This window comes from Cynara cardunculus, unplaced genomic scaffold (genome assembly GCF_001531365.2).
Source record: "Cynara cardunculus var. scolymus isolate 2C unplaced genomic scaffold, CcrdV1 Un_Scaffold_6252, whole genome shotgun sequence".
NCBI classification, from domain to species: domain Eukaryota; kingdom Viridiplantae; phylum Streptophyta; class Magnoliopsida; order Asterales; family Asteraceae; genus Cynara; species Cynara cardunculus.
Genome location: NW_020202853.1, coordinates 3,364 through 20,090, shown reverse-complemented (window position 1 = coordinate 20,090; position 16,727 = coordinate 3,364). Strand labels below are relative to the sequence as shown.

The window sequence follows — 16,727 nt, the reverse complement described above, 5'->3', positions numbered from 1 at the left end:
CATGTCTTGTTTGAATTTTACAATGTTATATATTTTTCAAGTGATTAATTATATCTTATTCTTTAAATAGTGATTGCAAAAAACAACTGCAGTTTTGAAGGTGACTTTTAAGTTGAAATTATTATTATTTTTATTAAATTGGATATCCAATTCACTATGCGAGTCGACTAATCTCAGAGCGATTACCTGCTTTGCAGATAGCCCGGAGTCATCGCATTTGAATCTCCATGGTCACAAGGGGATTTTATACCTCCTTGGATTTGAACCTGAGACCTATTCAACTAAAAAGTATACGAATGTTGCTATCAACTTAGAATTGAAACGATCAATCATGTCTCCATAAAGAATAAGAATTTTGTATCGAATGTACTCTAATTGATATTTAGTTTATCAAAAGCAACGTGGTTGATGGATGTTTCCACAAAACTTTGGAGCGATGATTACAAGAAATTGGGTCAACTTTCATTAACAACAAAACAAAATAAAAGAGATAATTTATTGTTTCTTGGGAGATGAGAAATTCAAATCAAATTGCTATAAAACGATGGCATGTATTTCGCGTAATCTAAAAAACGGTAACTTCAAACAGAAGTAAAAGAAAGATGTCAGATCTCAAATACGAAGATCCAAAACCAGAAAAGTTGCCAATCGTTGTATTAGCTACAAGACTTACCACCTTGGTGGCTCTAGCGGTATCCATAGGTCTATTGAGGTCGATCAGTGTCACTTACAATGTGGGTCCATTTTCAAACACATTCAGCTACGATGATGTATCCACTTATCAGTGTGAACCTTCTCTTTTCTAGCCTCAGTAAACATTTTTTTCCTTACAGATTATGTATTCTGCATGCACCTTAATCGTATAAATATATGCTTATTATCAATCGCAGGTATGTTTTCTTTGGCATGGTGGCTGGATTTTCATATACCATATTGCAGGTCCCTTTTGCTTTGTACTTCTTTTTCAGAAAAGAAAGAATCAAGAATGGTGCATTGCTCGTGTTTGAATTTTATGGCGACAAGGTACATATAATGCTAATGACCCACTGATTTAACGGTCTAAAATGAAGAAAAAAGAATACCAATTTAGCTGATTACCATTTTGTAATGAGAATTAATCTAAGCATATCACTTGCAAGCTAACTTTTTAGTATTGTTACACATATGTTGTCAGATATGCTTGACATTACTAGCAACCGTGGTTGGATCCTTATATGGTGCAACGGTCGAAAAAATGGAACATGTTGATGAAATTAAAGGATTCGAAGGTGGTTATGATGCCAAAGATTATCATTTAAAAATGACAACATTCTTCATGATGGTTCATATATCAGCAGCATTCCTTCTTGTTGGATTTCTTTGCTCCGTAGTTTCGTCAATCGTGTCGTCCAGATCTCTAGCGAAGAAATCATAATTTGAGAAGGGTTTATAGTGGCATATAGTCTTCAAGGGACTGATATTATTCACAAGAGCTATACATTCACAAGGGTTTATAGTGGCATATGGTAAATGACTTTTTGAAAAAAAAAATTGGGGAACGTTTGATTTGATGGAATAGTTTTGAGGGATTTAGATTTCGTAAAAAGATTTGGATTCAGAATGATTTAAAATCTTTGGTATGTTTGATTTTTTGGAATGTAATTAAATTTCAGTCTTTATAAAAAGAATTATAAAAACAGATTTCTTTTATTAATTGATTGTTACAAACAAATTTTTTTAACATTTTTTAAAACATTAAAAAGTACAAATCCAACAAAATCCCATGAAATACTAATCATCCCCATGGTCTTTTTTCATCTTTTGTAATGATGGATGTCGAATTCATTAAGTAACAAGTTATAATTATATTAACCACTTGCAACTATCGTAACCAATTACATCTAAGATATGATTGTAATAACGATAAGTCGGGTTAAATCTACAAAGATTCGGTTTTAACTTATTATGGTCAGTAAATTCAAGTACAAGAATGAACAATTAAAAGTAAATAAGGAAGGCAGGGGGTTCGGATTTGATTAAGTAGACTAAATATGCAACTAAAAGTTGGTTTACAACGATGAATTAATAGCCCAACATTAGTCACTTCTTATTTAGATGGTAGTACCTATCATTGATTCCAAAAGCGTAAACAAAAAGACTAGACCGAATTGGTCATGGTTGTTAACAAGTTTCAGCAACCTATATTTTTTTTTCTTAGATTTATACTGGTTAAAATAAGCTCTCTGGTGCAATCGGATCTTAATCACAATTGGGAATTTGAATGAACTCTCAAATTCGCAGGTGTGATTGGTTTTATCGGACTAGAAAAACACTAACTCAAAGCCATAAGCTCGCAAGCTCGGTTTATTAAGGCTTTGATTATAAGATTTCATGAACTCAATTAAGAAACCTTATTGAGACCGAATAGATTCAACTGTTACTTTATTAAAGTTTCATGACGATTATGTATCCAAATCTTTAAATAACAATTCTCCATAAGAATTTCAACCAACCGATCAAACTTTGAGCATTTAAATGAAAATAACCTTAAACCAGAAATCAAGCAAATAAACTTGTCCAAATTGTTTACAATGAAAGTATGCATCCGAGCCTTGTCTTTGTTTCTATATATTTGTGCATCTAATGAGTGTTTTGTGTTTGATATGTATAGGAGACATTAATTTTTTTTATTAGCCTGGATATCTAACCCGTTTTGCGAGCCGACTAATCTCAGGGTAACCACCTGCTTTGCAGATAGCCTGAAGTCACCGCATTTGAATCTCCGTGACCACAAGGGGATTTTTGTTCCTCCTTAGATTTGAACCTGGAACCTCCTAACATTTTGACTTTTGAAGTCAAGCTCAAACCAATCAGGCACCATTCTTGTAGTTAATTTATTTATTTATTGTGTTGATGCTAATGGATAACATCGGATGGTGGTTGATTTAGAGTTTAACATAAGTAGTGGTGGCGGTGAGGATGGTTAACATATAAAAAAATATTAAGTGTGTGTGTATATATATATATATATATATATATTATCATACCATATTAAATCCTTAAAAAATAGCAATATATTGATTATAATTGATTAAAGAAAACGAGAGTAACACATAAAAGGACTAGAATGCCCTCACTTAACCAATGAAACTAACAATTGTTATTAGGAGGAACCAAAACCAAGCACTTTTACATACCATAGGTTTTTCTTACAATAAAATTTTATAGGAACCCAAATCCGAGAAAAAAACAAACCTCAAGGACCGAAACTGCAATTTACTCTTTTTATTATATTTATATTATTTTAAAAGTGACTTACACCAGTGGTCCCTGTAGTTTGCTCAAATTTTGGACTTAGTCCCTAAAACAAACTATCCATATTGGTGGTTTCTAACTTTTCATTTTCATAACATTCATGATCCCTCCACTTAACAATGTAAGTTAGCAAACATTATGATGAAAATATTGCTCTTTGGAAAAACAATGGGGACCAAAAATGCAATCTGCTAAAAATATAATGTTATTCACATTTTTTTTAATTTTTTATTAAAAAGTATTTTATATATCCAATTACAAATCAAATATATATATATATATATATATATATACACTATATTATAAAGTATTTGACAAAAACACTTAAAAACCATTTTTTATGCATGAAGTACTGTTAATCAATGCATAGTACTTAAAATTTAAGACTACAAGTAAATTGTGAGTAAGTACAACTTATTAAAGCTTCAATTTTGAATTTGTATAACTATTTGCAGATAAACATAATCAAATACAGGATAAACATCTCATTTTAAATATAAAAAATATAAAATATAATTAGGATAATCATTGAGTTCTAACAGAATCATTATCTTTATAAAAATTATATTGTTAATCCAAAATAAATTATTTCGCTATTAAACCTAAATTAAATTATAATAAAAAATAGAATTAAAGAAATTGTACAAAAAAACGACAACTTTTAAAAAATTAATTTGATATTAATATCAATATACTTTTTCAAAATTTTATGATATCTTCAAAAAAAATTATTTAAAAGTAAACATCATCTTTCTCAAAACCATATAAACCGTATTATATCAATAGAGACAAAATAAAACGAAACATTAACATGAATATGTATATCGTTGCATTGCACGAGTACCCTTTTAGTCTTAAATAAAGTACATATTGAATAAAAATCTTTATATTTATTTAAAAACTATAATATTCACAAAAAAAAAATTCTTAAGTTTAGAAAAACAAAAGAAATCAAGATACATTCACATATCTTTTGAGTTGAGAATTGAAATATGCAAACAAAATATTGAAAATTAAGTTGAAATATGAGATTATTAATATATAGTCAAAATAGCAAATTTATCTGACCTTAATTTTCAATAGTCAAAATAGTGAATTTATTTGACCTTAATTTTCAATAGTCAAAATAGTGAATTTATTTGACCTTAATTTTCAATAGTCAAAATAGATGATTAGATATATTTACGCATTAACATATTTAAAAAGGGTCATTTAACGATATAACCTTAAATAAGTTTTTAATTAAATTCATGACCTATTAACCTGTCGGAAAACAAGGACTTTATATTCATGAGAATGTCATGGATTTAATTACAACATTAAAAGTTATATACCTAAAATCTCGTTTATATAAGACATAACTTTTATTTTTTGTCATTAATTTTGTATTAGGATTTTCAAAATTATTTTCTAGTTGTTTGATTATCAAATTAATTGAGTAAAATAGATTGTATAACCAAATTAAAATAGGTAAAAATTAATTAAGAAAATCAATTATTTAGCTATTGTGACGACTTATCATTGTTATAGAAGAAAAATTAAAAAAAAAACAACGTATTGTGACGATATGTCGTCTCTATAAGAAAAGGATTTTTTTTTTTTTTTTAATTTTCAGCTATAGCAACTATAAGTAGAATTGGGAACTTAAATGTGAAAAACAAAACAATCAGACTAAAGCTGCAGATTCAATATAAGTATAAGGACTGTTATTGTAATTTACTCAAAATTATTGGAATAAGTGTATAATCATCAACTTAATTAACTACCGGGTCTACCCTCAAAGTCAAAGTCGTCTTCTACCCCACATCACCTCTGGTTCCAAGCAGTGAAGACCTTTTCCATCACGGCAACCTGCTCGCTAATCGCAAAAGGTACTCTCTCGCTCTCTGTCACTGATCTTCTATTGTTCTTCTCATTTCCTTAATCATCGTTGTTTTTGTTTGAATCTGTTGCCTGTATTAACGCTCCGTTAGTTGCAATCGGAATGGGTTTTTTTTTTAATTACATACGTTGTATTATTCGTATCTTGATACTATGATTCACCAGGAGCTTGGTCTTTGTTTTTGATATTTGGAATTTACTCGAAGAATTTAGATTCATTTATGGAGTAGTCAATTCCATTGACAAAGATAGGGTCTTGACTTTGATCTCTTTGTATTCTCGGAAGTTGGAAACTGGAAAGGATTAGAGCAGCCTTCTTAAATTACGTCTTTGAAAAATAAAATTGGTTTTGATTTATTTATTTTTCTGCTAAAACTAAAAGTAGCGATAAAAGCCTAAATTTGTTTCAAATCTTGGAACTGAAATGGTAATTGTTCTTTAGCAGGAGCTGTTTTTTTTTCCAAATTTCATTATTACTTGAAGTTTTAATGTTCTTAGTTATTAGGTGTCTGATTTAATGTTAATGCTACCAGGTGAAATGTTTGTGCTGCTTCACGTGTATAATAAATTATGAAGAACTTTAAAACTATAAGAGTTTTAATGCTCCATGAAGTGCTGAATGTAGATAGATTAGGTGTGCTTAATTTCTTATACCTTTGATATCTAATTTTTTGCAACATATTTTCTCACTTTTATTTGTCAGACTAACAGGGATGGTTGGATCACCAAAACCCCTTTTTATAACTCTTCTATTCGTCTACCTTGGAAGCCAAGTAGAATCAGATGCCTCTGATCATCGCTACCATGATGGAGATACGGTCCCCTTCTATGCCAATAAAGTTGGCCCATACAGAAATCCCTGGTTAGTCAATTTCTTCCCTGACATTTTTTTGGCAGATAAATTTGTCATGTGACTTATTCAATGAAGGTGCTTGGTTAATGGAAGTGTTTATTGTTTCATGTGTGGGCATTCTAAATACTCTTTGGCGTCTGATATGCTTTGGAGTATTGTTTATGTATGCTTGCATACAATGAAAAAACTTTTTTCACCTTTTCCTCTCTGGAAAAGTTACTACACCTCATAAATTGAAGAAATGAATCTTATTGAACTCCTTAACCCATTGTTGTTTTTTATTAATACATCTTATTTAATTTTTTCCAGGGAAACATATGCTTATTTTGACCTTCCATTTTGTTCTGCGGGTACTTTTTTCTTGAATGCATTGGTCTTTCTTTTGTTCTCTTTGGCACTCGAAGCGACTTTTCTGTTCTAGCTTCTTAATACTGCTATATTGTATATCCAATACCAGATAATGTCAAAGAGAAGAAGCTTAATCTAGGTGAGATGTTGAATGGAGATCGTCTTGTTTCAACTCCATATAAGCTTGAATTCCGTGTGAATAAAGATTCTGAAGTATTATGCAAGAAGACACTGAGCAAAACAGACGTTTCTCAGTTCAGAAGTGTTATAGCAAAGGATTACTATATGCAATTGTACTATGATGACTTGCCAATTTGGGCTTTCATTGGACACGTTGAAAGAGATTATTCAGATGAAAGGAAGAGCAAATATTTCCTATACAAACATTTTGATTTTGAAGTTCTTTATAATAAGGAACATGTTATTGAGGTCAATCTTCGAGTAGACCAAAATTACTTGGCAGACGTGACAGAGGACAAGGATATTGATGTGGACTTCACATACTCCGTTAAGTGGTTGGTGACACAATATTTGTTTGAAGAGAGAATGGGCAAATACATAGGTTCTTCCATTTTACCACACCACATGTCTATCCATCACCACTCGATTACAAACTCATCTGTCACGCTCCTCATTCTGAGCATCTGCCTGATGACTTTTTATGTGCTAGTCCTTCGCAAAGACATTTCCAAGTACTAATTTTGCTAACAACAATTAAGTATGTGCTACCTATCCGTTTTGGCCCTTTATGCTCATCTCATACAACTCTTTTGCTGCCTTTCCTTTTTCCCCGTTGCATGAAAAATGGAAGGTTTTCACAGGATGTGGAAGGGGATCAAGTGGCTGACAACCTAGACGAGACTGGATGGAAGAACATCCATGGTGATATATTTAGATTCCCACAGCATAAGTCCTTATTTGCCGCGGCTCTTGGTTCTGGTACACATTTGCTTCTACTGTGAGTATTTCCAAGGAATGTGAAACTCAATTGAGTAACTTTCAGAAAATCTGAAGATGACCCCCTTTTTCCCTTCAAATTTTTAATTTTTTTTATATTTGATTTGTTAGGCAAGTATCTAAAATTAGTTTCTAACCTTCATTTTGTTTCATTTGCAGCATCATATCAATTCTTGTTATGGGCCTCCTGGGTGTTTTTCAGCCCTATCATAGAGGAGTATTCTTGAATGCACTTGTCATTACGTATGCAGTTACATCTGTTGTCTCAGGATATACATCTGTTTCTTTCTACTGTCAACTCGAAGGAACCAGCTGGGTATGTGCAAATACCAAAAATCCATGTAGATTTAGGCTTATTTAATTTTAAGAATTCTATACACATAACGAGCTTAGTACTGATTGGTCCTCAAGTATTTTCATTGACAGATGAAGAACCTACTGCTGATAGGAGGATTATATTTTGGGCCTCTTTTTCTTACATTTTGCTTCCTAAACAGTGTTGCCATTTTTTATGGAACAACTGCTGCATTACCAATTGGAGGAATAGTCATTTTATCTCTTTTGTGGATATTCTTAGCATCACCATTGCTTCTTTTAGGAGGGATTGTTGGGAAAAACAGAGCATCTGATTTCGAAGCTCCATGTAGAACCAGCAAATGTCCTAGAGAGGTTCCTCAGCTGCGTTGGTACAGGGGTGTTCTACCTCAGATGGCTTTGGCAGGAATTTTGCCTTTCAGTGTTATCTATATTCAGCTTCACTACATATTTGCAACTGTTTGGGGCCACCGCGTTTACACACTTTACAGTATTCTGTCCGTAGTCTTTGTTCTTCTTCTGATCATAACTGCTTTAGTGTCTGTGGCGCTGACATACTTCCAGCTTGCTGTTGAAGATCATGAATGGTGGTGGAGGTGCGTTTATTAGGTTGTGGAATTAGTTTCAGAATGGTGACTTTACTCCTCGACCTCCTCATTTTCTTGCATTTCTTTATTTTCTTGGATATTTTATGCATACACTTATACATAGATGATTTCATTATTTTGTTGCTATATATTAGTTCATTCTTTCTCTAAGGCCGAAGAGTCTATGCTTCAACTTCAAAAATGACTGATGATTTTTTTAAAATTACTTAGAATTTAACCAATTCATATGAATTTTGAAGCTAAAAAAGGTGCCCATTTGAAATAGATGTCAAAACAGTTATCTTAGTGGATCTTAAAACTCATGAGGTAATAAGAGTTCTTTGTGTGACGTAGGTCATTTTTCTGTGGTGGCTCTACCGGATTGTTTGTATATGGTTATTGTATCTATCATTATTTCTTGAGATCAGACATGACTGGTTTCATGCAAACCTCCTTCTTCTTCGGCTATATGGCTTGTGTCTGCTACGGCATATTTCTGGTACTTGGAAGTGTGGGTTTCCGTGCCTCATTGCTCTTTGTTCGTTACCTATATGCGGCCATAAAATGCGACTAGCAGGTATGTTTTAATATACAATTTCTTTTGCTATGTTTGTTTTACATGTCTGTGTAGCAAAACCAATGTTCATTTCACCAATATATACCTATATCTACATAAAAGCATGATCTCCTTCTTTAAATTGATGAAAAACCTAAATCATTCTTTAAGCAGTGAGAGCCTCAATTCAAAGCTGATGAAAAAATGGAAGTATTTGTGGATCAATTGTTCAGGAGTCATTTCTGATGGCATGAAGTCGATTTGATGTTCAAAATCTTCAACAAGTCTCTTGGAAGGTTTTTGTTTCAACAACTTGGCATGATTTCACTTGGAGTACTATTCATATTAATCAGAGTTTGGTCCATCCATTTTCAAGGGTATATTCAGTTCCATTCCATTGTTACCTAAATGTATAATTCTTAACCTTTTGTTGGAAATTAAGGATAATTTCCTAAGGATGCTTTAAGATCTTTAGCTCCAGAATTGGATCATTTTCTTGTAACTGAGAAGACTTTCCGGATTAATAGTACATAACCCATATAAATTCAAATACAAACACATATATTGCAAATCAAAATACCTATTATTAATGAGAATGTTCCAAAAACCTTAGAAAAAAATAATTGACATTTTCCATTTTTAGGGTTTTCTCTTATACTTTGTGTGGAAGGTGTTTATGTTGTAGATGCAGAAGCAAAACAGGGGTAGACAGGTGTTTATGGTGGTCCTTGCCCCTTCTCTAGTGGTGGCCGAATAAGGGCTTCATTGGCGACCCCCTTCCCTGTGTGGTGGTGGTGGTTTGATTGGGGGGAGGTTGTGTAGAAAGAGAGGAGATGGCTATGGTAGAAAGAGGTGGTCATATCTAATGGTGGTGATGGAGGATCTCGTCGTTAGAGGGAGGGACTTAATGAGCACGAAAATGTCAACCAGAAATCCTATATCTATATTTATTTTGATTTTGGGTAGAAGGTGTAAACCATAAGGACCAAATATGTAATTTACTCAAGAACACCTAAATTGTATCAGAGATTTTAACATAAATTATATTATTATAATATTCTCTAATTTATCATTTTTTTTAATTTCTAATAAAACCGCATATTAAAATCAAATCTCTGCATCGATCTCATCCATTACATCGTTATGTTCTTTCACCATCATGCCCACTAAATAAAGATTTTTACGTTGAGGAATACGACTGATTTTGTTCAGCTCTTCTTGACTTAACGACCAGTCGAAGATGTCAAGGTTTTGCTTCATTCTCTCCATGTTGAAACTCTTTACTACAAAACTAACACCTTGCTCATATAACCATCTTAGAGAAACCTGCACCCAATACTATAGCATTAATTACCCATTACTCATCACTTCATATATACTATATATCTTAATTAATGCATTATGAGCGTAAGGTTAATTTGTTGTATGTTGGTGATCTAAAAGAAGAGTACCTGAGCAATTGTCTTCCCTTTGGACATGGCAATCTGTTGGAGAACATCGGATTCCATGACGCGATTGTGTCCCCAAGGATTGCCGTAGCCACCTAAAGGGGAGTAAGCAGTGAGAAGGATGGAATTCGCTTTGCAGAATCGGTTCAGTTCATTCTGCTGCCAAAGTGGGTTCATCTCCACCTTCAAATAAAATCAAAATGGTGAAAGTTGCAGAATGTATATTCAGTCATAGACATGAGAGCATGAGTGATGAGGCAATCAGCTTAAATATATACATGGTATCTATGGTCATTCTTAGATGATGATTAATATACATCAAGTTTTAAAAAAATTTGGTTTGATGAAATTATCAATGGATGATGATCACCTGGTTTACAGAAGGAGGGATTCTAGCGAATGAAAGAATTTCTTGAATTCTTCGACAAGAGAAGTTGCTGACACCGATGGATTTCGTGAGTTTAAGATCCTGGCAATCCTCCATTGCTTCCCAAACACCCTTGATGTCAATCGCGGCTACACACTCCTTTGGAACGGGTAACTTGTACTGCTCTTGGTTTAGCTTTAGCGGCCAATGTATCAGATACAAATCTACGTACTCGAGTCCCAAATTCCTACATAAAATAAGCAAACCATTTTAACAATGCAATGCTCAGAATAGTTCTCCATTAAATGGAAGTGATTGCTGAAAATAAGTAGCAAAAGCATGAGCTGAATTCAACTATCCAAATTGGACCAATGATTTCTTACCGGAGACTCTCCTTCAAGGCTGGTAAAACAAGGTGGCGCTCGGCGGAGTTACACCACAGCTTGGTGGTAATGAAAAGCTCGGTTCTAGACTTGATGAGACCCTGTCTCAGAGCTTCTTTTATGGCTTCCCCAACAGAATTTTCGGTTTGGTAGAATGCGGCTGTGTCAAAGTGGCGATAACCCACCTTGATGGCCTCAAGAATTGCCGCTTTCACCTCATCACTGCCGGCAGTCAGTGTTGCGGTTCCCATTCCGATCACTGGAATGGGTCGAGGACCATCGGAAGAACTGATCATCATCTCCGGAATCATGTTTATCTGTTATTCTTTTATTTTCTTCACTGGAGCCTTTTAAAATATGTTGGGTTTGAATGCTTGCATGCACATATCAATGGTGGTGGCAAGCTTTTCTATGGTTGCAGAAACTTTTGATTAGGTTTGTTTCAGGCCATAGCCTTAACTTGTCTGTATGATCACGGGTTTGGGTTTATGTGATCTCGTTTTCAACTTCTTTCTTTTAACTCTGCTTGGTTGGCTCTTCTCTCAATGCCATGCATTGACCGATTTGTTTGATTACAACCCTTAATTACCTGTTCTCCATTTAAAAAATAAATAAATTACAGATTTGGTCCCTCTTCTTTCAGAATCATTGTTTGCAAACCACGATTCTATTTTATCATCAATCTAGTCCTCGTTCACGTTTTTATGTCAATAATCAAAGTCTTAATTTTTAAGCTTCATTTATTATATAAAAACCCTTCAGTTTAGGTCTCTAAACGAAACGGTAGTCCATCTTATCCATTAAACTTGAGATCATTTAGGATTTTTTATCATTTGTTTTATTCTTTTTTTATCAGGAAAGATGGATGGCCGTTTGGTCAGTTTCTAACTCCAAAACAAAGTGTAGATCACGTAGTGTTTTATGTAATTTTAGGGACCAAAACCGTGATTTTTGACGTACCACAAGGACCAAAACTGTAGTTTACTCAAAAGGCAATTGGTTGAAGAGAGGTCTCACCGGAGACTCTGCTTAATGGCCGGTAAAACAAGATGGTCTTCGGCGTAGTTACACCAGAGCTTGGTGGTAATAAAAAGCTCTTCCCGAAACTTGATGAGACCCAGGCCTCGTTTACCCAAATGCTTACCCGATAAGCGCTTACCAATAGGAGTCAACACTATAATTTATTTATTTTATTTTTTTAAGTATATAATATTTTATATACGACAAATAGAACAAATAAACTCATACACTCTCACTTTCGGTGAGGTTTGAACCTTTGACCTCCTAGGAGGCCAAAGACTCACATACCCCTAGGGGAAAGGCCCTTTGGTCACTATAATTTATTTTGATGCATAAGATTTTAGCATATCAAAACATATCGAATACAACAATTTACTGGGTAAGAGTCGTCATCCTCACTTACCAGATAAGACTCTCCATCCTTCTCATCGCTCTTACCCGGTAAGATTATTGGCCCTTTTCATGTTTATCCAATGGGGAAATTTAAGCGTTAAACACTTACCAAGTAAGTGTTTAGTAAACGGCCCTCCAGTTTCATGGCTTCCTTGATGGCTTCTCTTAGAGATTTCTCCGTTTTGTAGACCGTGGCGGTGTCAAAAGTGGTGATAACCAACATTAAAATCACACGTCGCGTTGTGTTTACCGTTAGTGTGACATATATCACGTGATTTTGGACGTGGTTTGGTTGTTTTCGTGTTCTCTTGTTTAATTGTCCTTTTTCCCCTTTTGAACCTCCACCCCCTCTATCTCAATATATATGTGTGTGTGAAATCACATATATATCTCTCTCTCTCTCTCTCTCTCTCTCTCTATATATATATATATATATTATCTTATAAACCAGATTYATTAAAAGTCTTAAAAACAATTTTTAATGCACAAAGTACTATACATTTATGCTCAAAGTCTTAAAAACAACTCATAATCATTAAGTACTACTATTTTATGCATTGAGTCTTAAAATCTTTTAATCTACAATTTAAATAACACATAATACAAGTTATCAATGCACATTATTAACTTTTTTTTTCATGTTTCCAAAATACTTTTGACACATTTCACTCATGCATTCACCCTCTCATACCTCTATATCTTCTCCACATCCCCCAATGTGAAATTCAAACTGATATTCACCATGAGTTATTAAAAGTTCTCTCATTCAATTGTTCTAGAACTCTTGATCTTGCTCTCGATCTCTTGATTCTTTGCTCTCGGTGTAAATCGAACACATTTGCGCAGTCGTTTAAATATATTGAATTTTAAACTGTCATACAATTTTTTTATCGATAGACTGTAATTAGAACCATAACTCTTATTTATTCAAATTGTATTAATATATAAAGACCAAGTGTAACTTATATCATCATTAAATTTTCTCTAATAAAACCAGTAAAACTTCAAAAATCATTAAAATTCACGGTTTCCGCTGTATTGCACGGATACACGACTAGTAACCTAAAAATTACACGTGGTTTGTTTCTCTTTGTGCTCTCTTACTGGGATATGTTTTTAACATGATGTTGTCTTAAAAAAAAATACGTGTGTATGTGTATAGTTGGGGTGGTATGCATAGCAGAATACATGTATTATTTACAAGAGATTGAAGTAATTCATAGCAGAATTCAATTATATCAAACAAAAGTAGGACTGATTTTAGAAATGATAGAAGAATACATGTATTATTTCGCGACGAAATATTAGTTTATATCAAAGAGTAGAAATACAAATTGACGATCTCTTATTTATGTCTTAATGTAATTTGTAACATCTTTTATTTGTGACAGAAATACTTATTCAAGTGCAAGCTCCCTATCAATCTCAGAGATTATATCGTTAGGCTCAGCTAACATCATACTGAAATTAGCATGTTTCTGCTGGGGAATTTGGCTGATTTTATTCAGCTCCCCCTCCGTTAACGACCAATCGAATATATCAAGGTTTTGTCTCATCCTCTCTGGGTTGAAACTCTTTACTACGAAACTCACACCTTGTTCGTATATCCATCGTAGAGAAATCTGCATTTCAATACCATCTATCAGTTTACAACATCCATAACTTATAATGTGATCTCGTAGGGTTGGTTATTGAGGTTGGGTCGATGAGTAGATAACCTGAGCAACTGTCTTCCTTTTAGAGTCGGCAATCTGCTGAAGAACATCACATTCCATAACACGATTGTGCCCCCATTTATTGCCTGATGCACCTAAAGGGGAATAACCCGTAACAAGTATACCATTCTTTTTGCAGAATTCATTCAGCTTTTTTTGTTGCCAAACTGGGTTCATCTCCACCTTCAACAAATCCAAATACAGAACTAACATCAGACACTAACAACGGCTGTTTCAAATAGAAAAGTCGAATGTATGATGATGACCTGGTTGATTGCTGGAGGGATTTTGGCAAAGGAAAGGAGTTCTTGAATTTTTGTGACAGAGAAATTGCTGACACCAATGGATTTGGTGAGACCCAGATTCTGACACTCCTCCATTGCTTTCCAAACATCCTTGAGATTGATTGGAATTATGCATTCCTTTGGAATTGGGATTTTGAACTCCTCTTGCTTCAGTGTGATTGGCCAGTGTATTAGATACAGATCCACATACTCTAATCCCAAATTGCTGCACCCATTTCATATATAAACTCAATTCCCTTACTGTATGTTAAGCAGCTATATCTCATATCTGTATGTCTAGTTTAGGGTTCTTTCTTGTCATTAATATATTGATAGCTCAAGGCAGGGCCGTCCCTGGGGACTGGGGAGTGCAGCGCGGGCAGGGCCCAAAAATATCTAAGGCCCAAATATTTTCCTTTTAAAATACAATAGAATTTAATAAACTAAAGAAACCCAAAAAATTATAGCATATAATAAGAGGCAAAAAGAATTTAACAGATAACAAAGACCCAAAAATATATCAATTAATTATATTGGAGAAGAAAATAAAAAAAATTAATTGGTTATTCATTATATGCTATTGTTTATTGTCTCTCTAAATTTTCTTTTTATCTTCAACAAGATTCAATGATATTGGTTATTGCTATATATATATGCTTGATTGTTTTCGTGCTTCAACAATTCAACGTTAAGATCATGTGTTTGTTATTGCTGTATATTTTTGTTGGATATTTTTATCAATTTATGCTTCTATTGACTATTATTATTTAGTTATGTTGTTCTAATTGTTTTTGTTGACCATTGTTGTCTATTTTTGCTTCTACATAAAATATTTTACTATTATTTGACAATCAATCTATTGTTCTTATAATTTATGATGTGTTTCATTGTTTTGTGATTAATCAATAAATTTTTTCAACTAGATGTATTTTAGTAATTTCTCTTATATATGTCATGTTCCATAAACTTTTGATCTTACATCTTATTTTAGTTGAGCACAAAAAGAAGAAAAATAGAATTTAAATATTTTTCATCGATTGTTTGACTTATATATCTTTCATTTGGATTCTACCACACCACAAGATTCTTTTTAAGTGCTCAACCAATCATATGTTGAGCTTGCATATTATATGTTCAATTTATTATTTATTTTTATTGGATTTCAATGGATCATCATTTCTTTCATATGCTTATTGATTCTCATTTGTCTACTTGTCTAGAAAACCTTAATAATCTTCTTTATTTATTGATCTTTCATTGGCCCTCACTATTACTTTATTCACACGAATTCTCTTTTTGTATTAAAATAAGACATATTTCTTGTTATAAACTAAAAAAGATTCTTACTATTTATAAAATTTATCAACCATAGTTTCTATACTCCTTGTTTCAAATTATCTAATAAGAATTACGTAAATTTAAGTACTCTCTTATATATTTATAATAAAAATAATAAGATTTCTTTCCTTAATAAACTATTAGCATTTTTTGTACTCAATTTTATACTAATGAAATATCTCTTTTGTCACTGCAAAAAAAATAAGCTTTGACGATGCGACTTTTAGCGAAGACATGTTTTCACCACAAGTTATAGTAACGATATGTTGTTATATACTCTTTCCGATGATAAATGAACTTTTAGTGACGACAAAAGCCTTGTTTCTTGCAGTAGACCCTATTTTTATGTTCGTCAGAGCCTATAAAATATCAGGAACGGACATGGATCTCATTGAAAAGTTAACAACGTTATTCTTTAATAATAATATTAATAAAAATCCCCTTTGTTTATCTTATTGAAAAGAAGGAAAAAGTTGCAGAGGGAGATTTACCGGAGACTCTGTTTGATGGCGGGTAAAACAAGGTAGCCTTCGGTGGCGTTACACCAGAGCTTGGTGGTGATGAAAAGCTCCTCTCGAGACTTTATGAGACCAAGTTGCAGAGCATCGTTGATGGCTTCCCCAAGAGCTTTCTCCGTTTGGTAGAGTTCAGCGGTGTCAAAGTGACGATAACCCACCTTTATGGCCTCAATAATCCCCTTCTTTATCTCATCCTCGCCTTCCCTAGACCTTGCCGTTCCCATTCCGATCAGAGGAATTGGTCGTCGACCATCGGAAGAGCTTATCATCGTCTCCGGAATACGGATTACCATCTTTAATTTCCACCCTTTGTTTTCTTAATTTCCTTTCAACTTCTTCATGTGTTTGTGTATCTATCTATATATATACTAGGAGAGGAGAGTATTCCGTGAAATACAAATCTCAATTTTAATGTATTATTTTATTATTTATTTTTATCGATATTATAATATAATTTTATGTGTTTTTAA

The 16,727-nt window shown here is 33.2% G+C and overlaps 4 protein-coding genes across 5 annotated transcripts; 2 read left to right on the top strand and 2 right to left on the bottom strand.

Moving 5' to 3' along the window:
- Nucleotides 1-602: 602 nt before the first annotated feature.
- LOC112504633 (CASP-like protein 4D1) lies at nucleotides 603-1,414 on the top strand. Its single transcript, XM_025108587.1, has 3 exons — nucleotides 603-784; nucleotides 891-1,023; nucleotides 1,175-1,414. The coding sequence occupies exons 1-3, from the start codon at nucleotides 603-605 to the stop codon at nucleotides 1,412-1,414; spliced, it is 555 nt and encodes a 184-aa protein (XP_024964355.1).
- A 3,696-nt stretch (nucleotides 1,415-5,110) lies between these two features.
- Nucleotides 5,111-9,364, top strand: LOC112504632 (transmembrane 9 superfamily member 3-like). 2 transcript variants are annotated; one of them, XM_025108585.1, is made up of 9 exons: nucleotides 5,111-5,165; nucleotides 5,879-6,037; nucleotides 6,338-6,378; nucleotides 6,486-7,068; nucleotides 7,188-7,334; nucleotides 7,493-7,649; nucleotides 7,760-8,244; nucleotides 8,590-8,812; nucleotides 8,966-9,364. In XM_025108585.1, exons 2-8 carry the CDS (start codon nucleotides 5,889-5,891, stop codon nucleotides 8,807-8,809), a joined length of 1,782 nt encoding a protein of 593 aa, XP_024964353.1. In that variant the 5' UTR covers nucleotides 5,111-5,165; nucleotides 5,879-5,888; the 3' UTR covers nucleotides 8,810-8,812; nucleotides 8,966-9,364. The 2 variants fall into 2 exon arrangements, with proteins under 2 accessions (XP_024964353.1, XP_024964354.1); XM_025108586.1 differs by having other exon boundaries at nucleotides 8,963-9,364.
- Nucleotides 9,365-9,898: 534 nt separating this feature from the next.
- Nucleotides 9,899-12,625, bottom strand: LOC112504630 (D-galacturonate reductase-like). The gene is made up of 5 exons (XM_025108582.1): nucleotides 12,512-12,625; nucleotides 10,990-11,306; nucleotides 10,610-10,853; nucleotides 10,243-10,422; nucleotides 9,899-10,117 (listed from the first exon to the last, which is right to left on the bottom strand). The coding sequence occupies exons 1-5, from the start codon at nucleotides 12,623-12,625 to the stop codon at nucleotides 9,899-9,901; spliced, it is 1,074 nt and encodes a 357-aa protein (XP_024964350.1).
- Nucleotides 12,626-13,660: 1,035 nt separating this feature from the next.
- Nucleotides 13,661-16,620, bottom strand: LOC112504631 (D-galacturonate reductase-like). The gene is made up of 4 exons (XM_025108583.1): nucleotides 16,231-16,620; nucleotides 14,384-14,627; nucleotides 14,121-14,300; nucleotides 13,661-14,024 (listed from the first exon to the last, which is right to left on the bottom strand). Exons 1-4 carry the CDS (start codon nucleotides 16,548-16,550, stop codon nucleotides 13,800-13,802), a joined length of 969 nt encoding a protein of 322 aa, XP_024964351.1. The 5' UTR covers nucleotides 16,551-16,620; the 3' UTR covers nucleotides 13,661-13,799.
- Between the last annotated feature and the right edge of the window lie 107 nt (nucleotides 16,621-16,727).